This window comes from Aedes albopictus, chromosome 2 (assembly GCF_035046485.1).
Source record: "Aedes albopictus strain Foshan chromosome 2, AalbF5, whole genome shotgun sequence".
NCBI classification, from domain to species: domain Eukaryota; kingdom Metazoa; phylum Arthropoda; class Insecta; order Diptera; family Culicidae; genus Aedes; species Aedes albopictus.
In genome coordinates this window covers 515304594-515330825 of record NC_085137.1, presented here as the reverse complement: position 1 = coordinate 515330825, position 26232 = coordinate 515304594, and the positions used below count along the sequence as shown (strand labels likewise).

Here is a 26232-nt window from a genome sequence, read left to right as displayed (position 1 = left end):
ACGAACCATGCATGAGTGTGATGATGGCAATATGTTCTGTGAATTCAGGTGTTTCCTCTTTAACATGGGAACCATTTGGTGGTCTCCGATGGCACGGAGATGAACCAAATTTTTGAATTAACCTTCATATAAAATAATAATAAGAGCAAAAACTAGTGAAATAATGCTAAAGAAATATTTTAAATTTATATGATTTGGCAGTGAAAATTTTCACTTAAATTTTATTGGATTTTTTCAGTAGAATATTTTCACTTACTAATCATTTAAGTTTCAAATGTTAAGTTAGATGGAAAAAATCTACTTTAGATTTCCAGTAGAATTTAAGTGAATTTTTCGCTCAGTGTATAAGTGCGGGATCGTGAATAAAACTGCGATTTTGCATCGAATCGTGTCGGTGTCTTCTGCGCACTTATGGATTGTAAGGTGCTGAATAAGTGCGCAGAAGACACCGAAACGATTCGATGCAAAATTATTATTATTATTATTATTACTTTATTATAGAGATATTCAGCCCTAGGCTGGTTCATCTCTTAACATGCAAAATCGCAGTTTTATTCACGATCCCGCACTTATACTAACTGCGAAAAGGGTCCAATGGGGTGGAAAATGCGCAATATATTGTTACATAAAAATCGAATGTAAATGTATAGTAGCTTCAATGTGCAAAGCTTTTAGCAGACCATTTCATTACAATACACTTTATGGTGTATGATACACTGTATGGTGCAGAAATGATTTTCACCAAACACCCTATGGTTAGTTTTTATCCGGAGGAATTTCAAAACTCTATAAATTCAAGAGTCAAAAGGAGATTTTCAAGAAAATTTCATTAGAAATTAAAAGCCAGACATTCGATCAGGTCGTAGGTATTGTCGTATGCCGAATATCTAAGTACATTGGTTTATACCGAAACCAGGGAATTTTACACTTATTTGATTACTTTTGATTTGCAATTACTTTGCAACAAAATAAAAAGTATTGCAACGAGCGCGGGTTTGCAACGCGATCATTGAGATTATGCCAAAATGTCTTATAACTAGAGCGACCAATCCCGTACTTTGCAGCGGATGCTCAAAAGTGCTCGAATTCTGTTCCCGACCGTTCCCAGACAGTTTTCAAATAAATGTAGCGTAACATCAGAAAAAGACCTAAAGTCACAAAGTAATTTATCGCAAAATTTGCAATAAAATTTGATCTATCTTAAAAGATAGATCAAATTTTATTGCAAATTTTGCGACAAATTACTTGTATAAATACAAGCGCTGCTGGTTAGTTTAAGTTTTAAGTTCTTACTTATTTAGTAACTTATTTCATTGCGTAGTAAAATTAACATCCAAGATCAAAATGTAATGAGCAATTAAGAGGAAATTATTCTTTGGAAATTTTCAGATGCTACGCTAGAGTTCAGTTTCTGCTTTTGTTTACATCGCGGTTGGACGCGTCCGTTTTGGTTTTCGGTCGAATATAGTTTTTAATTTCGTAATTCGCCGGTAGTTTTTGTGAAATACCGGAAAATCACGATTCGCAGGTCAGCCGCACGTTTCCACGATGCTTTCGTTCCGGCAGCTGGTGTGTTTCATCCTTTCGCTGCTGTCGTTCCTGTCGGTGTTTTACTCGGTGGGTAAGCTGGGCGTTTTCCTAGCCACGCCCGTCATCCAGCAGCGCGACTTCCGCCATGTCCTGCTGACCACCCTGCTGGACGATCGTGGTCTGCTGAAGGCCACGCTTTTCTCGCTGTGCTTCAATTCGGTGTGGATTGTGTTGTTTGTGATCCAACATAGTGCCATGAAGGCGGACGTTGTCAAGCGATTCTGGCGGAAGCTGGGATTGGAGATGGCCGAACGGAGCGTTTATAACATTGGTACGGCCTATTGTTTGCTGGTAAGGTTGAAGTTTGATGAATATGATGAGATTTAACTGATTGTGCAATGCTTCAATTTACAGATCATGCTGAAGAACTGGAAGACGACACAATCGTACCAGCTATGGTATGTGGATGTCGAATCGAGTCCGGTTCTGTGGTGGACCTTCGTGTCCGCTCATATCGTATCCTGGGTGGTGATCTACGGAGGCAGCTTGCTGATGGACCTTCCGGAGCTGATTGGGTTGAAGCAGATTTACTACGATGTGAACGATTTGGCTCCTCCGATGAGCTACAAATCGCGGGAACTTCGCAGCTTCTACGGCCGGTTGAGACATCCATCCTTTGTGGGACTCTCAGTGGTGCTGTGGATCACTAATTCAATGAGGTGAGTTTTGTCTACTTGGTTCAATTCTTGTAATTGTGACAATCTGAAGTAATTTACGAGAACATATGTATTTTCGCATAATTATTGAATTTACCCTATTTTCCAATGGTTTAGTCTGGACCGCCTTCTGTTGGCCATCATTTGGAGCACCTACATGTATCTGTCCTGGAATACGAATAAGACTGATCTCGAATACCAGAAATACCAACTCGGCCGCAAAAAGGTTGAGTTGACCAACGTTCAAGAGTAAATTAATTTGTATGGCATTATTGTACCTATGTCTCGAACATAGATGTATTCAAGCATATTTAGTGATGAAGCTAACGCATGTCATACGTTTCGCATTGTGTTCGACTAACTTAGATATTACTACTACTAAACCAAACGCCAGTTTTTTCATGTGTTTTTTTTTTTTCTTTATTTGATTAACTTAAATGTACGCACTAAACTGAAAATCCTGAAGAAATTTTAAGTATCGCAGAAAATATGAGAAAGCCCTCTCGTCTCATTACTGGTGGTGCTGCTTGTTGAAATGCCGGTTCAGATTGGCCATTATGGCTGTTCGCTGGAATTCGACCTCCCGCCGGCAGAAGCGTCCGAACAAGAACGGACACTGGTAGTGTACCGTCTCCTGGCAGAATGTGTCCTCCTCGTTGAGGTACGAGATTTTGAACTCGCCTTTCGAGTTTACTGGAATGGGAAATAATCATGTTAGCAAACGTTCAACAACCAAATCTGGCGTTCGATTTAAATAGATCATAAGTTTGCTGTGAATCCTATGCAGGTTCGACCTATTCAAATCGAAAGCCAGAAATATGGATGTAAGGGAGTGTCAACATGATCACGTATACGTAGCATTTGGAGGGGGGAGTCTCTGATTTTGCTACGAGAGGAATGAGTCACGAAATCCTTCGGCATTGGATTGACTTGCGCTCTTATTGCCCCACCAACTGCTGCAAAATGAAAATGAGAGGAATGGGTCACGAAATCAGCCACATGCCCTTCTACTTCTAAACACGTTTGGAAGTTTATTCAGTCACTTCAACAATTGGCTTGCCGTAATCAGGTGAAGCTATTTTGAGTTCTGTGGAATTGAAGGAAACCTAAGGAAACGTACAAACCGATCCACCTGAGATAATTTTACATATTTTCTCGGGTTTATTCGCAGAGCTTCTCCCGGTAGCCCTGACAGAAATTGTCCAAAGATTGCATTTGTAGGATTTCATGACCAGTTGCTACCGGAGCTCTTTCAGCGATTCCGGGATAACTTATATGAAAACCCTAGTAAGAAATTCACGAAGAACTATTGGAAGGAATCCAGGTGAAGTCCTGCGAGGGACTCTGTAAAGACTTATTTGAGAAATCTCAGAGTAATCCCGGGAGTAAATATAGAAAAAAATCAAGGAGGAGCTCTGATAACCTACTCTGATAACAACGGGCAAAATCTTGCAAGGAAATCCAAGAGAAAAATTTGGAAGAAATCTTTGGAAGAGCTTCTGCAAAAACATCGATAAATCGTCGAGAAATACTGTTAGAAAGCTATTCCGGAAAACCACCAAGAGAAATTTCTAAAGAAACTTTGGATATCAGAAGGCCGACTTTAGAGGCAGATTATCCTCTATTTGGAACATTTGTGCCAAAAGTTGCGGGTTAATCAACTGGGAATCACTTCCATCGTTATTACTACCGGTGTCGTTCTTTGGTTTTCACGGTGAAGCGACACTCATAATAAGGCTCCATATCGGGAAAACCTCTACAACAAAATCCCAGGAGGCACGCCAGCAGAGATCCCGTGAAAAACTCCTGCAAAAATTCTGGAAGGAACTCTGGTAGAAATCTCTGTAACAACTCTAAGAAATCCCGGAAGAACGCCAAAAAATCTCGGAAACAATGGGAATATATACGTAAAAACTTCTTGGTAAAACTTGGACTAACTTGATAAAGCCAGAAAAAAAACTCCGGTAAACCTTCGGAAAAATAAACATTTGATAGAAATTTTCCTCGAGTTCGGGCATAGTTTTTCCGGCTTTTCTTCACGAATTATCTCAACTGTGGAAAATTTTGTGGAAAACTGTGTCCAGTTCATATTATTTTTTAGATTTCTGAGAAAATTTGCTTTCATTTCTAAGAAAAAACTTTGTTTCTACGATGCTTCGCTCTTGAGTTATGATTTTTCAAAGTACCGTGATCCGGGGTAACATTGATCAGAATTTTCGATCTTTCTTGAATAATTCTCTTGTTAAAGCAAACGTTACATGTTTTATATCTTTAAAACAAGTACTGGCCCTCTGAGTATGCGTTAAGCTACTCAAAAAAGTATTGTATAACTTTAAAATTTATTTAAATATGCTTTTTAATCTATTTTTTTTTTGATTTTGTTGATTTGGGGTAACATTGATCGTTTGTGTTCAAAATACCCTTACTAACTAAATTCGGGGTCGCTGATATCGAATATGACGCCTAAAGGTAGGCAATGACTTAAGGAATTAATAGCATATTTTAAATAAACCATATACAGTCAGGTTTTTTTACGTGGGGGATACGTACCGCGTAAAAAAAACTCAGTTCAAATTTCGAAAAACCGCGTAAAAAAAGTCTCACCATTTCTCGACAAATCATGCAAAAATAAGACGATGAAATTTTTTTTTGTATGGAGTTTTCATTTACGCGGCCGCGTAAATCAAAACCGCGTAAAAATAAACCTGACTGTATTTTATTGAAATAGAGCACTTTCATGAAAGTTTCGTTTATTAAATCCAACTCTAGGATATCATATTGAAGTAATACAGTGATTTCGAACCTCATATTGTATCTAGTATTCACGCCAAGCATGAATGTTTGACAATGTATCTCATTGCGTTACGAAACACAATTATGGAAAAATCGATTTATTGCAATGTTTATTAACCCGTTAACGCCCAAGGTGTCTCACAATTTAATTCTTTAAAAAAATTTGTTATCAAAGGTCAAATTCCAATAAAATAAGCATGATTTGACGAAAAAAATGGAAGTCTATGGTGTAGTTCCAAAAAAATCTTCATTGTAGGTCCTCGATATCTCATGATTTTCTCGAGTTCTATTTTAGCACAACTTCTACGCTATCGTTATATTCTGATCCGTACAGATATAATACAGCTCTAAACAAGTGAGAGAGATGATAACCACTCAAAAAGAATAGAAAAGGGACTTATAATTTGGGGTAGAAATATAACCCGATAAACGCCTAAAAGTATGCAATGCATGGTCCTTGTAATTTCATGTACAGCTTCCGCTCGATAACTGGGCTTTGACGACAGTTCAGTTAGCGAGCGCCACTCGATAACTGGACTGAGCTTCCGGAGCCGGAGGCTATTGTTATATTTTGATATGGTCCGCCATCTTGGATTTCAAACTGGCGTCGGATATTCCTTTTTGAGTCCTACTCATGAAGCCCGATCGATAGATACCCATATTGCATGGTATCATAGCTCAAACTCTCATACCGTGGCCGCCATCTTGGATATGGTCCGCCATCTTGTATTTCGAAATAGAGTCAAGTATCGATTTTTGGCTTCTATTCATGAAGCCCGATCGGTATGGGTATCTATATTGCATGGTATCAGTGCTCAAACTACCATTCCGTGGCCGTCATCTTGGATATGGTCCGCCATCTTGAATTTCAAAATGGCGTTAAATATCTCAAGAACAAGCCCGATCGATAGGTACCCATATTGATCGAATCGAATGGTAGATCAAACTACCATTCCATGGCCGCCATCTTGGATTTCAAAATGGCGTCGGATATTCATTTTTGAGTTCTAGTCATGAAGTCCGATCGATAGATACCCATATTGCATAGTATCCGAAACAGCATTGCTGTTAAAAAGCATATATTCTGAAGTTTTGACCGCCATCTTGGAACCTAAGCCGCCATCTTGAATTCCAATACCCCTACTACCACCTCCACACCTAAAGAATGTGTGTGCCAAATTTGATTGAACTTGCTTGACGCATTCCAGAGTTATGCGGGAACATTCATACATATATACATACGTACATACATATCTGTTACAACCTGGAGTTTGGGGTGGCCGAGACACATTGCAGTGTATTGAAACTCCAGGTGTAAACGAATAACAAATTAAAATGTAACTTTATTGAACATTAAAATTACATGACTATGACGCGACACGTACACGGTAGGACGACTACAATACTTCTAAATCTAATATCTGCCTTTGTGCATCAACCGATCGCATATTGAAATGCTATCGGCGAGCAAGCAGAGCGGCGAGAGTTAAGAGATGTCCAGTGGTTCTCAACATCTCCCCCGCTGAATCGTTGACGGTGTTTCCATTGCAGCGGTCTTCGGACGTGGGAAGAGCGGTGATGGTGGACAGTGTTGATAGCGAGGTCGGTGATCATGTTGACGAGAGCTGCTGTTCGACCATCGGAGCTTGATCCTGGTTCCACCATGGTTGACTATCCACACGAAGAGATCACTGAATACCGCTGCACTTCCACTTGTTAAGTCCATCTGATGCCCATTCCGGTCCAAGAAATGTTGGACAAACTTTGGATCAATCTCCCGAGGTGATCCGACCTTGTACGAATTGAACACCTCTGCCGTATATTCGTTCTGCCGTGTGTATTCGAATTCGTTTTCTTCACTGCCGTCGGGGGCTGCAAGTAAAGCGATAGGCGTTTTTGATTGTTGTTTCTGCCGCTGCTGTTCATCACGATCGTCACAATTAACTGTCGCCGCCGTCGTCGGCGCGGGAACAATCAGCCGGTCCATTGAAGGCTGTTGTTCACATACCGCCGTAGTGCCGATACTGTGTTGGACTGATGCTTGATGTGGTGATGAATCTTGCACTAATTCGACGGTCGAGATGGGCGGTTGGGAATTGTGTGGTTGTTGCCGGGTACTCCAATACAGCAAAAACAAATGGAATTGCTGATTGATTGATTCCATTGTTTGCTGGTACTGGAGCTGCAGCAACTGGTGCATCTGCTGGAACTGATGTTCGATAAACTGCTCTCGATCTAGCGAGAAGCAGCCAGCCGAAGATTGCGGTGGTGTTTGCTGTACCACTGGCTGTGCGTTGAACAATGGCGAACTGGTGAATGGCCCATTGAATCCAGCCGCCGGTTGATAGTGATGGTGGTGCTGCTGAGGATGAGTTTCCGCGGGTTGAAATGATGACGAAGATAGTGATGATGATGGAGTGTGTTGGTTCCGGTGTGTTGATTCCAGAACCGGCGAGTGCAGCCACTGACCCACTTGATGCTGATGCAGGTTCTGTCCAGCCGATGACACTGAAGGCTGGCGCTGGGCTTGATCACTCCTCGTGAAGTCCATTGTGTCGTCCATCTTCTCTCCGCGGAAAAATGATCGCGTCGCGGCTCCTCACTGCACGCACGGTTACGAATTACTCGTCGCCACTGTTACAACCTGGAGTTTGGGGTGGCCGAGACACATTGCAGTGTATTGAAACTCCAGGTGTAAACGAATAACAAATTAAAATGTAACTTTATTGAACATTAAAATTACATGACTATGACGCGACACGTACACGGTAGGACGACTACAATACTTCTAAATCTAATATCTGCCTTTGTGCATCAACCGATCGCATATTGAAATGCTATCGGCGAGCAAGCAGAGCGGCGAGAGTTAAGAGATGTCCAGTGGTTCTCAACAATATCAACATACAAATAGACAAACATTCATTTATTTAGTTAACATCAAATTCATGTATTATTCAGTATTATGAATCAACAATTTGCCGCCATAATACTCGATTTGCAGCTGCAGCTCTCCAACGTCGGTCACGCCCAACACTCGCCAGATCACGCTCCACCTGGTCCGCCCATCGTGCTCTATGCGCTCCACGCCTTCTTGTACCAACCGGATGGTTAGCAAACACCAACTTTGCAGGGTTGTTGTCCGGCATTCTTGCAACATGCCCTGCCCACCGTATCCTTCCGGCTTTGGCTACCTTCTGGATGCTGGGTTCGCCATAAAGTGCAGCGAGCTCGTGGTTCATCCTTCTCCGCCACACACCGTTCTCCTGCACGCCGCCGAAGATCGTCCTTAGCACCCGTCGCTCGAAGACTCCGAGTGCTTGCATGTCCTCCTCGAGCATCGTCCACGTCTCGTGCCCGTAGAGAATCACCGGTCTTATTAACGTCTTGTACATGGTACATTTGGTGCGGGGGTGAATCTTTTTTGACCGCAGTTTCTTCTGGAGCCCATAATAGGCACGACTTCCACTGATGATGCGCCTTCGTATTTCACGGCTCACGTTATTATCAGCCGTTAGCAAGGAACCGAGGTAGACGAATTCTTCTACCACCTCGAAAGTATCCCCGTCTATCGTAACATTGCTGCCAAGGCTTGTCCTGTCTCGCTCAGTCCCACCTACCAGCATGTACTTTGTCTTAGCCGCATTCATCACCAGTCCGACCTTTGCTGCTTCACGTTTCAGGCGGGTGTACTGTTCTGCCACCGTTCCAAATGTCCTAGCAATAATATCCATGTCATCCGCAAAACATACAAATTGGCTAGATTTCGTGAAGATCGTACCCCGGCTGTTGAGCCCGGCTCGTCGCATAACACCTTCCAGGGCGATGTTGAATAGTAGGCAGGAAAGTCCATCACCTTGTCGTAGTCCCCGTCGAGATTCAAATGAACTGGATAGTTCACCCGAAATCCTTACGCTGTTCTGCACACCGTCCATCGTTGCTCTTATCAGTCTAGTCAGCTTCCCGGGAAAGCTGTTCTCGTCCATAATTTTCCATAGCTCTGTGCGGTCGATACTGTCGTATGCCGCTTTGAAGTCGATGAACAGGTGATGCGTTGGGACCTGGTATTCACGGCATTTCTGGAGGATTTGCCGTACGGTGAAGATCTGGTCTGTTGTCGACCGGCCGTCGATGAAACCGGCTTGGTAACTTCCCACGAACTCATTTACTTTAGGTGAAAGACGACGGAAGATGATCTGGGATAGCACTTTGTAGGCGGCATTCAAAATGGTGATCGCTCGAAAGTTCTCACACATTAGCTTGTCGCCTTTCTTGTGGATGGGACAGATTATCCCTTCCTTCCACTCCTCCGGTAGCTGTTCGGTTTCCCAGATCTTGACAACTAACTGGTGCAGACAGGTGGCCAACTTTTCCGGGCCCATCTTGATGAGTTCCGCTGCGATACCGTCCTTACCAGCCGCTTTGTTGTTTTTGAGCTGGTGGATGGCATCCTTAACTTCCCTCAGCGTGGGAGTTGGTTCGTTCCCGTCCTCTGCTGCACCAACATAGTAATTTCCTCCGCTGCCTTGGTCCTCCGTGCCTACATTCTCTTCGCCATTCAGGTGCTCGTCGAAGTGCTGCTTCCACCTTTCGATCACCTCACGTTTGTCCGTCAGGAGGCTCCCGTCCTTATCCCTGCAGATTTCGGCTTGCGGCACGTAGCCTTTGCGGGATGCGTTGAGCTTCTGGTAGAACTTACGTGTTTCTTGTGAACGGCACAGCAGTTCCATTTCCTCACACTCCGCTTCTTCCAGGCGGCGCTTTTTCTCCCGGAAGAGACGGGTCTGCTGCTTCCGCTTCTGTCTGTATCGCTCCACATTCTGTCGGGTTCCATGCTGCAGCATTACCGCCCGCGCTGCATCCTTCTCCAGAACCGCTCTGCACTCCTCGTCGAACCAATCGTTTCGTCGACTCCGTTCTACGTACCCGATAGTGCTCTCAGCTGCGTTGTTGATGGCTGCTTTGATTGTACTCCAGCAGTCCTCTAGAGGGGCCACATCGAGCACACCCTCGTCCGGCAACGCTGCCTCGAGATTCTGCGCGTATGCGGTGGCGACATTCGGTTGCTTCAGTCGCTCTAGATCGTACCGGGGCGGCCGCCGGTAATGTACGTTGTTAATAACGGAGAGTTTTGGGCGCAGTTTAACCATCACTAGGTAGTGATCGGAGTCGATATTAGCGCCACGATAGGTCCTGACGTCGATAATGTCGGAGAAGTGCCGTCCATCAATCAGAACGTGGTCGATTTGCGATTCCGTTTGTTGTGGTGATCTCCAGGTGTAACGATAAGGGAGGCTGTGCTGGAAGAAGGTGCTACGAATGGCCATGTTCTTGGAGGCGGCGAAATCGATGAGGCGTAGGCCATTTTCGTTCGTCAGCTGGTGGGCGCTGAACTTTCCAATCGTCGGTCTGAATTCCTCCTCCTGGCCTACCTGAGCGTTTAGATCCCCTATGATGATCTTGACGTCGTGGTTTGGGCAGCGGTCGTACTCGCGTTCGAGCTGCGCGTAAAATGCGTCTTTGTCATCATCAGTGCTTCCGGAGTGAGGGCTGTGCACGTTTATTATGCTAATGTTGAAGAATCGGCCCTTGATTCTCAACCTGCACATTCTTTCGTCGATCGGCCACCAACCGATCACGCGCCTCTGCATGTCGCCCATCACTATAAAAGCTGTTCCCAGCTCACGTGTGTTGCCGCAACTCTGGTAGATGGTATGATTACCTCTAAACGTTCGCACCATAGATCCTGTCCAACACACCTCCTGCAGCGCTACGATTCCGAACCCGCGGTCCTTCAGTATATCGGCGAGTATGCGGGTGCTCCCAATGAAGTTGAGAGATCTGCAGTTCCACGTACCGAGCTTCCAATCGCAAGTCCCTTTTCGTCGCTGTGGTCGTCGCCATTGGTATCGGTTCGCATTCTTCTCTTGTTGATTTTCCGGTGCTAGTCTTTTTTACGGCTGGCTCGCAGGGCCTGACACCAACCCACTAACCCAGGGAGCTGGGCTTACCTTCCCGGAAGCTACGGGTTCTGCATTGGCATTTCCTCCAACTACAGTGCTAAATAGCTAGGCTCGAGCGCCAGTCTTCGCCGGGGGTGGTGTTTTTAATGGGCGCCCAGGAGATAATATTTTACCTGAGCTTCCACCCCCAAATAGACAAACATACAAACACATTAACATACAAGCATATAAACATACAATCACACATACATTGATTTTTGTATGTATTGATTACCAACTCTGTCGAAGAAATGAACTATAAAAAATTAACCATTGTCAAGATTCTAGGCATTTTTTTTTCACATTGGAAATGAAGGTCATAGATTATGACGATATGTAATCTTTGTAGCATCGTTTACGCCACCTAGTGAACCAGTCACAAACTCTATTCTCCACTTCGAGCAAGGTATGGATGTGGAGAACATCTTCTCTGAAGAAAGTATTCTAAAATTTTGCATAATTCTGAAGATATTCACATCAAAAGGACTGTCCTATTTATAGGACGCTGGGCGTTCGGGGCATCTGTCCTATAAATAGGACGCTGGGCGGATATGGGTTAAATTCAATTTTCATGAATTGCATGTCATTCAAAAGCTAAATGATGGCAGATTACGATATACTATTCGATAGCAGATACTGATTCAATGTAAAATGCTTGTTTGAACATTTCATGAGGTCGGAGGTCGGTCAAGCCGATCAATGATACCCCGTTTTACGGTAAGTAGTATCAGGGGAAAACAAAAAAAAATCCACCTGAGTTTTCCGAGAAAATAGGCGACCCTGATTTTTTCTCAATTTTTTTTTTGTTAATATATCTATGAGCCCAGTCTGTGGAAAAAGTTTCATGAAAATCAGAGACCCATTGACCTAAGCCCGTACGATAATAAAAAAAAGCCCATTATATTGACATGTTGTTTTAAGCTCTTCATGAAGAACTCATGAATGACAAAATAAGTTATGGCAATAACATTTGTTATTCTTTTGTTTTTGGTTTGCCATTCACCTCCACGCTCCACCCGGGTTCTAAAAGCAGTTCAGATTTTATGGATTTGAGAATTTCTTAAGGACAAAGTTGCTAGAATCTAAAGATGGCTGCCACAATGGCCACCTTGTAATTCATTCCAAATTTCAAAAGCACAAATCTGATTATCTAGATCTCCAGTTAGCCTAGTGGTAAAAGCTATGGATCGCCAAACCGGAGACGGCGGGTTCAATTCCCGTTCCGGTCAGGAAAATGTTCTCGACTTCCTGGGCATAGAGTATATGTGTGCTTGCCTCACAATAATCATCCTAAACATTTTTGACAGCTAATCAGCAAATTTTGTTGTTTTTTTGCCATGCTGAATGCATTCAGCAATACAAATTGCGGAAATTCAACACAATTTTCTGAAACATCCAGAAATTTCTGAAATTCGGCAAATCGTTTTGCTGATTTTTGCTTTGTTGTAAGTGTTTGGTGTGTACAAAATTTAATTTATGCAATGGCGGGCAAAGAAAGTCCTTCAATTAAAAACTGTGGAAGTGCTCAAAGAACACTAAGCTGAAGAGGGGCAGGCCAAGTTAATGCGAACTTCGAGTCATAAAGAAGAAAATTGCTGCTTGTTGAAAGAACATCGAGTTACATTTACAGCCCGCTTAGTTTGATGGATCTATAGATTTGTACTCACAAGAACGTGAGGTAAAATGAGGAGTTTTAGAAGGTAGACCTCAGGGACCTTCATTTTAAATTAAAAGGGAAACATGGAAACTTAGAACGCCTCTACATCGCAATTCTTCATGGCACCCATTGCAAATATATAATACATTTTGAATGAAACCCATAGAAAAAGTAGCTATACTTACAGCAAAACAGCCCCAGCAAGAAACACGTCCTATGCGTGGACGCCACCACATACTGGCCACCTTCGGCTTCCGGCAGTTTGCGAACGGAATAGTGCCCTACGGCGACATTCTTCGAGTAGGGCCAGTGAGACAGTCGCTCGGTGTACTCAACCGAATACTTCCAGTGCTCCAAATTGCCGTGATCAGCAATAACGTTGAAATCCAAGCTGTAGAATAATTGAAAGAGGATCGTCTCTCGTTATCATTCTTCTATGACACCCACGCGCACGCGCAGCCCGATTCATTAATCAAACTTACATGGTGGGATTGAGTTTCTTCATTTTGCTAAAATCGGCCACATATTCCCAGACGGCTTCCGGTTTGGTGCGATGGATGATGGTGTCGATTTGATACTTGCTGTACGATGACGAAAGCAGATAGTACAGGACAACCGAGAAAACGACGATCACTGTTAGCTTCCTACGAGCCCAACGCGCCGCAAGAGACATTTTCTTCAGATTTAAAATTTAAATGCTATTCTTTTGATTATCGGGACCAAGTAACGATCCAGACGCTGGCTGATGCTCTGCGAGTATGTAGTTTGAATGAGCTCTCTGCGACAACTGAAATGGTGGGAGAGAAAGCTATAAACTCCAGCTCCCAGAAAGAATCATATGATCGGGTTCGTGTGAGGAAGGAACACGAAAAAAGATATTGTAGGAAGATAAACATCAAGAATATGCGGCACTTGAAATTCAAACGTTCACACATGCTCGACATACGGTGATCATAATGTGTTAAGAAGGATTGAAAAAAATCTGTTCAACAAAATTGTACTTTTCAGCAGAATCTTGGAGAGTTTAGGTTTGTTGAACTTTTACAAAGCTTAATCATCAAAAATCCAAATATGTTATGTAGGGTAGGGCGGGGCAAGATAGGTCCCCTAAGAATGGATCATCATAACTTTGTAAATAAAAATCATATATCCCTACTCTTAATTACATTAGCTATGCTAAAAGTCTTAAAAAGCAGTTTTAAAAAGTGACCGATTTTGCGCCAAGTGCGGGGCAAGATGTCCCAGACAACCTTATCTTACCTTACCGATCAGGCTGGGCAGGCCTGGGTGGCCGGCCTCTGCTGTATATAGTAGCTGTCTCCATTCCACTCGGTCCATGGCTGTTTGTCTCCAGTTCCGCACCACGTCTTCTTGTACCGGTCGGATGACTCTCGAGAACCATTTTAGTCGGGTTGTTATCCGACATCCTAATGACGTGACCCGCCCACCGTAGTCTCTCGATTTTCGCGGTGTGGACGATGGTTGGTTCTCTCAGCAGCTGATGCAGCTCGTGGTTTATTCGCCTTCTCCAAGTCCCGCCTTCCATCTGCACTCCGCCGTAGATGGTATGCAGCGCCTTCCGTTCGAAAACTCCAAGGGCGCGTTGGTCCTCTGTACGTAGGGTCCATGTTTCGTGAAAATAGAGGACGACCGATCTAATCAGCGTTTTGTAGATGGTTAACTTCGTGTTACGGCGAACTTTATTCGATCGTAGAGTTCAGCGGAGACCAAAGTAAGCATGATTCCCTGCCACAATGCGCCTCTGAATTTCTCTGCTGGTGTCCTTGTCGGCGGTCACCAGTGAGCCCAAGTACACGAATTCTTCAACCGCCTCGATTTCATCACCGTCGATATAAATTCGGGGTGGCGGGCGCGCTGATTCCTCCCTGGAGCCCTTTGCCATCATGTACTTTGTCTTCGACACATTAATGACTAATCCGATTCGCCTGGCTTCACTCTTTAGTCGGATGTACGTTTCCGCCATCGTCTCAAATTTACGAGCAATAATATCAATATCATCAGCGAAACCAAGCAGCTGAACGGACTTCGTGAAAATTGTTCCACTCGTGTTTATCCCCGCTCTCCTATAGGCTCCTATTAGGCTCAGTGTACCAGTTATGGCTATAGTACCTCAAATTCGCCATAGTTGATTTTCACCTTTAAAGATACAAATCAACAAGAAAAATTTCGTGAACAACAGATCACGATCCCAAAAGATGATTGTAATCATTCAAACTTCACAATTTGCTCAAATTATGGTAGAAATAAATCATTTTCCTTAACTTTTCGGCCTCCTTGCACCCTATTTCGCCATAGTGTACCAGTTTGGGCAAATCCCATAAAGGAATGCATGTAAATAGTGCGAAGTGGAACCCAAATTAACAAATGTGTCCATAACTGGTACAGGGTTCCTATCATTGGCACACGCCGTAATAAATACTAAAAGTAGTTTTGGCTCCGGTTTTATATTTTTCCTGTAAAGTATGAAGACTAATCAATCATTTGACTTATTGTTTACATTCGTCGGTGTTCTTCTTATTTTTGTATAAATAGTTTTTCTTAGGTGGTGCGATAACTGGTACAGGTACCCTACACCCTCTAAAGCAATGCACAATGGTCCACGAACCAGATTTACGAGGAAAGATGCATGCAGCGCCTTCAAATGATTTTTTAGACAAATATGGTCTTCTAAGTTGTTGCTAATAATATGGCGGCCCTCTTTCCAATATACATGAAAATTAGGGTGGTCCGTATTTTCACAGAAATTGGAAACCAAACTTTTTTATTTGCAAGAATAACCATACACATTCTTCGGCAAAGTTGGAGACCTATCAATATTAAGCAAGTTTGCTGAAGACAGTTTTTTTGTAGCTTTAAAATTGGCCGATCTAGAGATATATTTCTGAAATTGTCCCTTTAAAAATTGTGGAGGGTTTTTTTTTCTCAACAGTATTATGCGGGAATGCCTATCAGAATTCTAAGGAATCTCTGTATTCTAAGGGAGTTCATTTTAGGATTTTGGGGTATTCCCCACCAGGGTTCCCTACCAAGGGAGAAATCCCTTTCAGGATTCTAAGAAATTTCTGGATGATCTGGGCTGATCCCTCTAAGGATTCTGGAAGACCCTGGAGGAGCCCACTGAGAATCCTGAGGAAGTCTTTCTCAGCATCTCCAGGAACTCCTCTCAGACTCCTTAGAGAATCATACTCGGCATTCTCAGAATTGTGGCGAAATTCCTCTCAGAATTGTGGGGCAATATTTCTCAAAATTCCGGGGGAATATAACTAAGTATTCTGCAGGTACTCTTCCCCAGATTCTCTGAAAAATCGGCATTCTGGGTTATCCCCGTCAGGATTCTGGGGAAATATCTCTCAAGATTCTGGGAAACTTATCTCATGATTCTGGAGAAATCCTTGGGATTCTGGCGCTATATTTTTCAAGATTCTAAGACACTTTCTTTCAGAATTATTAATTATTGAAGAATCTCTCACGAGATTCTGGGCAGAATTCTCTAGAGAAATTTGGATTTTAGAGAATCCCTCGCATAGATTTTGTGATTCCTCTTAGGGTACGGAAGAAATCCTTCTCAGCTTTCTACGAGAATCCCAGTAGAATTCTGTTTTCTGTGTTCTGGAACAGTTGCTCCCAGAAACCCTTTTCAGGATTCTGGGAGAATCCCTTTTAGTAATCAGGGAAAATACTTGGCAAAATTATGGGAAAATTCTCTTGAGATTATGGTGTAATAGTTTAAAGAATTCTAGAGGAATCACTCTCAGAACTCTGGGACAATCCTTTCCAGAGTTTAGGGGAGTCCTTTCAAATATTCTAGGGAAATGTCTTTCAGGAATCTGCGGTAATTTTCTGGTTTATGTGAGAATACCTCTCAGAATTCCAGAGAATCCTTCTCTGATTTTTGGAAAAATCTCTCTTATGTTCATAGATACAAGAATCTGGAATTACCCCTCTTATGATACTCCTCTAGATGCTGGGGAATCACTCGTAGAATTCTGAGGAATACCTTTCGGGATTCTGCAGAATTATTCTCAGCATTCAATGGATTCCATCCAGGATATTTTAGGAATTCTGGGAGAATACTTAGAAGGATTCTGGAGGAATCCTATCTCCCAGAATTCTGTGAGAGTATATCTCAGGTTTCTCTGGCAATCTCGCACAGTTTTTTGAAGGAACCTTTCTCAGGATTCTGGAGTAACCCTTCTTAGGGTTCCAAGCTACCCGTTTCAGGATTCAGGGTCATTTCTTTTAAGTTTCATAGGGAATTCATCTTTGAATTCCGAAAATCTTTGTATTTGTGAGAATCTCTCTCAGTATTCTAGATGAATTTATTTCGAGAATGTGGACCGCTCTTGGAATTCTTCTCAGGCTTCTGGGAGAATTTATCTAAGGATTCTGGGATAATCCTATTCAGGGTTCTGGGATAATCCCTCTTAGGATTCTGGAACATTTTGGGAGAATCCCAAGGGAAAGCTTCTCTTAGGATTCTGAGACAATCCATCACAGGATTCTGGGAGAATTACTCTCGGGGCTGTTAGACAATCCACCTCATAGATATGGAGTAATCTCTCTCAGGACTGGACCGGTTGGAATCAAGACTGACATTCAATCAAAAATTGCCATTTTCTTGGTCCACAGGTGTCGCAACTGTTTCGCATCTAGTGCGCTGTGTGGCTGACAACAACGGGAAGGATGCGCACTACTTTTGACATGATTAAAAAACGTCGCGCACGGTGCTTCATTTACCGTTATAATAAAATAAAAATGACCATCAAAACCTTAAACGCCATTCTTTTTCTTTATCATTCCTACACCTCTGGACAAATTTTTAAAAAAATCGTTAGACGAAATTTTGAGTTACGCCCTTTTAAAGGGCCTAACCCCTAAAAAATCAGGGTTTCTATAGAAAAACATCATATTTCATAACGGAAGCATGCTTCTGCCAACAAAATTTGAAACGCCATTCTCTTTCTTTATCATTCCTACACCTCTGGATTTTTTTTTTAAATAATCGTTAGACGAAATTTTGAGTTACGCCCTTTTAAAGGGCCTTACCCCTTAAAAAATAGGGGTTTCTATAGAATACCATCATATTACATAACAGAAGCATGCTTCAAAGTCCCAAATAATAAAAAAGTATTATAATCAATGCTACAATTTGATACTATGCACTAATATTGACTTCATTTTGTATAAAAATTAGCCATAACGCCAGTATAAGGGAAGTATTCTTTAACCTGTAGGATACGGACGTTGTTGGCTACATTTACTATTATAGCCAGAACAATATACAATGAAAAACATAAACGACAGTTCATTTACTTTTTCACTTATATAGTTATAGCACACCCATAAACTGAATTTCAAAAAAAATGTCGATCAAATTCTCCAGTTACGCCCATTTGAAGGTCATAAGTACTTATTATAAAACTTAGTTTCATTTAATCATGTTTATTCTTCGGTAACGTAGTTTAGCAGTTACATATAGAACTATCATTACAATTGATCATCTCAATCCTTATTTTTGTATGTTTATTAATTGAAAACGGCATTCACCAATTAAACTAACGAATGACAAAGGCGCATGTCATTGCTTGTTTTGTCTATAAAAAAGCAATACAAAAATCTTACGTCCCACGCTATGAATGGCAATTGATACAAAAATGATTGCTTCCTACATGTTTGAAAATACTTCCCTTATATTAGCGTAATGGCCATTTTTTATACAAACATCAATACAAATAGCCAATACAAGCGCATAGTATCAAATTGTAGCATTATTTATGATACGTTTCATTACTTGGGACTTCAAGGCATGCTTTTGTTATGAAATATGATGATTTTTTATAGAAACCCTGATTCTAAAGGGGTTAGGCCCTTTAAAAGGGCGTAACTCAGAATTTCGTCTAATGATTATTTTAAAAATTTATCCAGAGGTGTAGGAATGATAAAGAAAGAGAATGGCGTTTCAAATTTTGTTGGCAGAAGCATGCTTCCGTTATGAAATATGATGTTTTTCTATAGAAACCCTGATTTTTTAGGGGTTAGGCCCTTTAAAAGGGCATAACTCAAAATTTCGCCTAACGATTATTTCAAAAAATTTTCCAGAGGTGTAGGAATGATAAAGGAAGGGAATGGCGTTTCAAATTTTGTTGGCAGAAGCATGCTTCCGTTATGAAATATGATGTTTTTCTATAGAAACCCTGATTTTTTAGGGGTTAGGCCCTTTAAAAGGGCATAACTCAAAATTTCGCCTAACGATTATTTCAAAAAATTTTCCAGAGGTGTAGGAATGATAAAGGAAGAGAATGGCGTTTCAAATTTTGTTGGCAGAAGCATGCTTCCGTTATGAAATATGATATTTTTCTATAGAAACCCTGATTTTGTAGGGGTTAGGCCCTTTAAAAGGGCATAACTCAAAATTTCGTCTAACGATTAATTTAAAAATTTATCCAGAGGTGTAGGAATGATAAAGAAAGAGAATGGCGTTTCAAATTTTGTTGGCAGAAGCATGCTTCCGTTATGAAATATGATGTTTTTCTATAGAAACCCTGATTTTTTAGGGGTTAGGCCCTTTAAAAGGGCGTAACTCAAAATTTCGTCTAACGATTTTTTTAAAAATTTGTCCAGAGGTGTAGGAATGATAAAGAAAAAGAATGGCGTTTAAGGTTTTGATGGTCATTTTTATTTTATTATAACGGTAAATGAAGCACCGTGTCGCGAGTTGGGTCGCGTCGCGACTTGATTGTGCGAAGTCCGGTTTGGTGGCGGCCCGACAATAAAACATACCATGAAAGTTCAACGTTCAGCAAACGAATCATTTTAGTTTTGTAATATTTTATGATATGTAAAAACATTGATTCAAAGCATTCGATTAAATCGTCGAATCGGTTCTGCTGATCCGATTCGAATCGATTCACAAAAAATCGATGTCTCAGCCAGATTTGCCCAATGGTAGAACAGACGCTCGGGTCGTACCCCCCCCAATCCAGCTGAAGTCAGAAGGACAACAGTGCCCAGGCTGCACTATCAGCTAAGCTCAACTCTTAGCTGGCGGTATTTGTCATCGCTTGACCCGTAGATGTATGAGGTAGGAACTTGTGACTACCAGAGCTATGTTGAAGGCTCTCCTTATCGACTCACCGTTTTGCAGCCCAGGGTTAGGACGCCACCTCCTGTCAAATTTTCATTCATAAAATACTATAAAATCTAGATGACGTTGACGTCGTGGCTTGGACAGCGGCCGTACTCGCGTTCGACCTGCCCGTGGTATGTCTCCTTGTCATCATCAGTGCTTCCGGAGTGTGGACTGTGCACGTTGATTATGCTGAAGTTGAAAAATTGGTCCTTATCAATGAATGGTGGTGGGGTGTTCGGTAAACGGTAAGATTTGCTTACGGTGTTCATACGAGAACCATCCGTTAAGGTGATACGGGACGCCATGTTAATTTTGCTATCTTCCATCTCTCTCATCATCGTGGATCTCAAATCTTTGGCGATGGAAATCTCCAGTTCCAGTAGACTGATCTAACTGAAAATTAAGTCGATTGTTCATCACAAGTAAGCATACAAACGATCACATTTTCAGCCCATTTGCTGCAGTAGAACTCCAGATTTGCATCTTCAAAGTTTAAGTGCAATGATTGATGATTCTGATGATGCCCCGTAAAGCCTTAATGTGATGATTGATCATTCGGTTGCTGTAGTCACTTTTTTTTACCTTCGCGGTACGCCCGTTAGGGATGACTTCGAGAAGGGAGGGACCGTACATGAGTACACACTAATAGTAAGCGTTCCACCAGCTACCGCCTTAAGTTGTTCACTCTCCCCTGGAGGCTCGGGCCCTGGCTAGTACTTAGACTACCCATTGAACTCAAGCTCCTGGATGGGGAAGGGGGGCCAACTCAACCAGCTGTTGTTCGGCTCGCCATTTACTCTGTAGTTCAAGTACGATTCGAGAAACCGTGGAAGTAACAGAGTCCCACTTGTCCGCCCCCATACACATCCTTTCAACAATGTTGTCAGGCGTGATATCTCTACCGCATACCTCCTGCATACTCGACCTTTGCTCCACGAAACGTGGACATTCGAAGAGCACATGCTCCGCGGTCTCGTCGCAGTCTGCACACTCCGGACATGCGGGGGAGCCTGCATGTCCCAATCTGTGCAGATACCACCTAAAGCACCCATGGCCTGACAGAAATTGAGTCAAGTGAAAATTCTCCTCGCCATGGGGCCTGCTCGTCCTCATGGACACGTTCGGTATGAGCCTATGTGTCCATCTACCCTTGCTGGAGGAATTCCCTCTGCCACTTCAGCATAGACGAGGTTCTGGCGATACGCCTCGCGCCTCTTATGCCGCGTCGCTCGAAACATTCGTCATCCTCTGCCACCACTAAAGCTATGGACATCATGCTCGCTAGCACACATACTGCGTCCTGTGAGACCGTGCGGTATGCGCTCACCACCCTAAGGCACATCAGCCTGTGGGTACTCTCAAGTCGCTTCACGTTTCGATTGACCACTAGTGCCTTCGACCATGCAGCGGCGCCATACCGTAGTATGGAGACCGCTACTGCCGCGAGCAGCTTACGCTTGCTCGAGACTATTGCCGAGCTATTTGACATTATCTTTGACAATGCCATTATCGCCATGCTTGCTTTTTTCCAGGCATATTCTTCGTGGCTTCCGAATTTCAGCTTATCGTCGATCATGACCCCCAATTGCTTCAGTGAGCGCTTAGAGTTGATCGTGCATCCACGTGTGGTGACCACTGCCTGCTGTTCAGACTTGCGGTTGTTTGTCACCACCACCTCCGTTTTGTGGGGCGCGAGTGCCGAATGTCTCGACCTCATCCATTCCTCCACTATGCCAATTGCGTGAGTTGCTGTCAGTTCCACTTCCTCTATCGACTCGCCGTATACCACGAGGGTAATATCATCGGCGAAGCCGACCAGCTTTACGCCCGGTGGAAGTTTGAGCCTCAATACGCCATCATACGCCGCGTTCCATAGTACCGGGCCCAAGATGGACCCCTGTGGTAATGTTGTAGCTCCTCTCGCCTTCCTCGGTGTCATAGATTAGCACCCTATTCTGGAAGTAGCTCTCCAATATCCGGCATAAGCTAACCGGGAGTCCTAGGTGGTGATTGCGCACTCAATGGCGATCCAGCTGACGCTGTTGAACGCATTCTTAACGTCCAGCGTGACGATCGCGCAATAGCGGATTCCTGTTCGCTTCTTTTGGAGCGCTATCTCGGCTGTTTTGGTTAGAGCCCTAATAGCGTCCACCGTCGATCGACCCTTCCGGAAGCCGAACTGGTTATCCGAGAGACCAGAGTCATCGGGTTTCTCGGTATAGACCATCAGCCTCGACAGAATGATCCGTTCCAACAGTTTTCCGGCGGTGTCCAGCAGGCAGATAGATCTGTATGCCGACGGGTCGCCAGGTGGTTTCCCGGGTTTGGGCAGTAGAACCAATCTTTGCCTTTTCCACCTCTTCGGAAATTTGCCTCTGTCTAGGCACATCTGCATAGCCATTCTGAACATGTCAGGCTTAGCCTCGATGGCGGTCTTGATGGCTAATGTCGGGATACCGTCCGGACCCGGAGCCTTGTTCAACTTAAGCGACTTCGCTATTGCAATGAGTTCGTCGTTCGTCACCGGGGCTACCTCGCTATGGCCGGTTTGGCTATAGGGAACGGGGGCCCATGGTCTTGTATCGTGGCGCGGGAACAGCGTTTCCACGATCTTCTGCAGCATCTCTGAGGAGCGTTCCCGATCAGAAAGGCATAACAAAAATGTAACAAAATTATATCAACGGTTGATATATATATCAACGTTTGTTATATTTAGATATATTTGACAGAATTGATCTGAAAACCTGATATAATTATATCAGAATTATAACAAGATCAGTTATAATCAAAATAAATTCATGTTGATCATCTTTATATCAACATTATAACAAACTCAGTTATAGTTTTGAAAATGAAGTGTATGTCAAATGAATATGTTACAGGTGGTGTTTGGTGCGCAATTTCGCCGCTCTGTGGTGTACAGCCATACTCTTCACTCCCATACTAATTCTTCGTCTTGACGTAACGTCCCCACTGGGTCAAATCCAGCTTCTCAGCATAAGTTATTAACTGAGAGCTGCCGCTGCCAATGACCATTTTGCATGTGGCACGAAGATACTCTATGCCCAAGGAAGGCAAGAAAATTTCCTTTATGCAAAGTTCCTGGACCCACCGGAAATCGAACTCTTCACACCCAGCGTGGTCTTGCTGGATACCCTACCCACGCCCTTACAGCTGTGGCTATATGGGCCAGCCACTACTCACGGAGAACCAATGTTTACACTTTTGCATGGCATTCATTGAACGATTAACATTTACACAAATTTCAAAATTACTCGTACGCTCCCATTTGACGACAAACATGCCTATAGGGGTTATCTGCAGATGAGAGACTCTCTTTAAGTCTCCTCTATTTTGATTACAACGTACTTGTATTTATGAATTTGGATTTTTCTCATGTCAGAAGGTAGATAAAGCAACCCTTTTTTGATCTACACATAACAAATTGTAAAAATGTGACATCGTGATAATTTAATGAGAATCAGAACAAAGAGAGCCTCTCTTTTGCAGATTGGACCTTTAGGCATGTTTGTCGTCAATTTTTGTCAAATACCAACATGTTTTGGTATTCCAAGGTGATTTGTAAACCAAACGTGGTTCCCATGCCGAAATTATTGCAAAATATTCGCGTAAGTGGTTGCACGAGCTGATTTTCGATCTATGTAAGTCTTAGTCACTCGTTGAGCGCCACGGATTTGGTCTATTAGGGTTACACATATATTAGTGCTAAAAAAATTAAGCGTGCTCCACTGATATTGGCTACCTTTATTCAGGACACGAGTGCTACTAGTAGTACTAGAGTATCTAGACACATCTCAAACAATTATATGCAGCTACAGAAGCGTTTAATATTAATTCCAATCTATATGATAAGTGAGCCTCGAGGCATCAAAAGGGATTTGAAAAGGATGGTTTTCATCGAAACTGTCAACATTCCTGTAATAAGTTTTAATTGTCACAATCCTCCACTGATGTTTGAATGATTTCGTTTAACATCCACTTACAATTTGAGAGCGGTATTCAAATAGGATTAAAGCAATGATACAAAATCTCTACTGAAATCAAACTGATGTAATAATTTTTGCAATCGTTTACCATTAGAAACTTTGATAGAGTAGTGTGCGGTGGTTCGGCAGCAGCAAAGCCATATTCGCATAAATGGGTGAGCTGGTTTCATGCTATTATTTTATCGTGAATGTTCGTTGTAAAATAACATGACTTAAATATATGCCATCCAATTAACGTTCATAATAATTCAGTAGAAATACAGCTGCTGATCATCTGCAAACATGTAGATTAGCGTGGTTCAAAAAATCGTTTTTGCTCCACACCGCTTATTCGATTTGTAACCAGAATCTATGTCTCCTCCCAAAATTTGAGCTAATTTGGTTGAAAATTGAGACTGCACAAGCCCTTCAAAGTTTATATGGGAATTACTACGGGAAAACGACGTTTTTCATTCAATCGACCGTAACATTTTCCCAACTGTCTAAGATGATTAATTGAACCCTGATACTCATAGGCAACTTTATTAGCTACAACTTTGCCGAAGACCGCTTTGAAATCGGACGGCTGATTAATTAGTTATCGATTTTCATCGAACTGGAAAAACTTTAACAGTGATCCTCCAGCTTCCCAGCAGGCAACATTGCTGCTGTATATGGGTCCAAAGATAGAACACAGAAATCATGGCTACTATGTTTCACTGCTAATTGCAGTGATGCCCATCAAATAGTTCAATCAGGGCGTCGCAACTGGTGATTTTTACGTGACTCCAATTTCATCATATTTCAACGACCCTGTTCCCCCAGTAAGCGGTGTGGAGCAAAAACGATTTTTTGAGCTAATATAGATATTACATACTTTCAAAGATGATGGAAGGCCGTTGGCACATAAGGCTAACAGCAATGGTTCTGAAACCGATCCTTGTAGCACTCCCGATGGAATACCGATCGGGCTAGAATGATTTGCTTTAACTTCCTCTATTTGAAAGCGGTTATTCAAATAGGATTTACTCAGTGACACAGAATCTCAACGAAAATCCAATAGATGTGATAATCTCTGCAGCAGTTCAAAATGAGAAACCCTGTTAAAAGCTTTTGAAAAACCAATCAATAGCAGAATATTATCGATATGTTGATGGACATCGTCATGCATATTGAGCAAATGCCAAGGCAAATACCGAAGTTCGAAGTTGGAATACTTAGTATTTAGTGAAGTATTTAGTAGCTTGGAATACTTGAGGAAATTGCTTGTTGTGAGTATTTTTGCTGAAAATAAAAACATTATATGAGATCACGAGGCAAAGCAAAACTCACAAAGTTGCTTTAGTATGTCAATTCTTGTACCATAATGTTTAAATTGGGCTTTAAACACTTATTTTTTTATTTCACAAGCCACCTAAATCTGACAATCTCCAGGAATGCATACTAACCCCCAAAGTGATGTAATTTCCAATCACAAGACTACTGCATAACTTTGCTAGGCAGGAACTTCCTTTATGGTGAGAAACATTAGATAGGGTGCCTGTACCAGTTATCGCACTACCTAAGAAAAACTATTTCTACAAAAATAAGAAGAAGACCGACGAATGTAAACAATAAGTCAAATGATTGATTTGTTTCAATACTTTACAGGAAAAATATAGAAACGGAGCCAAAACTACTTTTAGTATTTATTACGGCGTGTGCCAATGATAGGAACCCTGTACCAGTTATGGACACATTTGTTAATTTGGGTTCCACTTCGCTCTATTTACATGCATTCCTTATGGGAGTTGCCATAACTGGTACACTATGGCGAAATAGGGTGCAAGGAGGCCGAAAAGTTAAGGAAAATGATTTATTTCTACCATAATTTGAGCAAATTGTGAAGTTTGAATGATTGCAATCATCTTTTGTGATCGTGATCTGTTGTTCACGATTTTTTTCTTGTTGATTTGTATCTTTAAAGGTTGAAAATGAACTATGGTGAATTTGAGGTACTATAGCCATAACTGGTACACTGAGCCTAATTATCTCGCTAGCGCCAAGAAAAGGTGAAATTGTATACAGTTATGTTCCGACTTTATCACCCCCTCCACGCGTTAGACCTTCATTTTTTTATTAATGCCCTGTTACATTTTAGGGAAAATCTCCTCCCTCTTCTTCAGGATGAAGTTTGTATGCGTGCTTTCCAACGTTCAAAATATTGAAAACGCATATAGATTTTTACAGTGTTTGAAAACATTTATGGAAAGGGGATGATAAAATCGGAACATTACTGTACCACTCTTTTCAATGTCTGAGAGCCATTGACTATCTTTACCACTTTAAAGAAGATACGACATTTATTTCTGGTCTGAATCACGAGACAAAACATGCTAAAATGCAGAGCACATTCTTGAGT

At 42.3% G+C, this 26232-nt stretch overlaps 3 protein-coding genes across 3 annotated transcripts in view; 1 reads left to right on the top strand and 2 right to left on the bottom strand.

The window, feature by feature from the left end:
- LOC134288750 (uncharacterized) overlaps nucleotides 1-26232 on the bottom strand; it is a 126066-nt gene that overhangs the window by 60120 nt on the left and 39714 nt on the right. The window lies entirely within an intron of this gene.
- Nucleotides 1408-2704, top strand: LOC109409711 (nurim homolog). The gene is made up of 3 exons (XM_019683204.3): nucleotides 1408-1881; nucleotides 1945-2249; nucleotides 2364-2704. Exons 1-3 carry the CDS (start codon nucleotides 1549-1551, stop codon nucleotides 2497-2499), a joined length of 774 nt encoding a protein of 257 aa, XP_019538749.2. The 5' UTR covers nucleotides 1408-1548; the 3' UTR covers nucleotides 2500-2704.
- LOC109411461 (uncharacterized) lies at nucleotides 2743-13494 on the bottom strand. The gene is made up of 3 exons (XM_019684985.3): nucleotides 13178-13494; nucleotides 12881-13086; nucleotides 2743-2939 (listed from the first exon to the last, which is right to left on the bottom strand). Exons 1-3 carry the CDS (start codon nucleotides 13366-13368, stop codon nucleotides 2758-2760), a joined length of 579 nt encoding a protein of 192 aa, XP_019540530.2. The 5' UTR covers nucleotides 13369-13494; the 3' UTR covers nucleotides 2743-2757.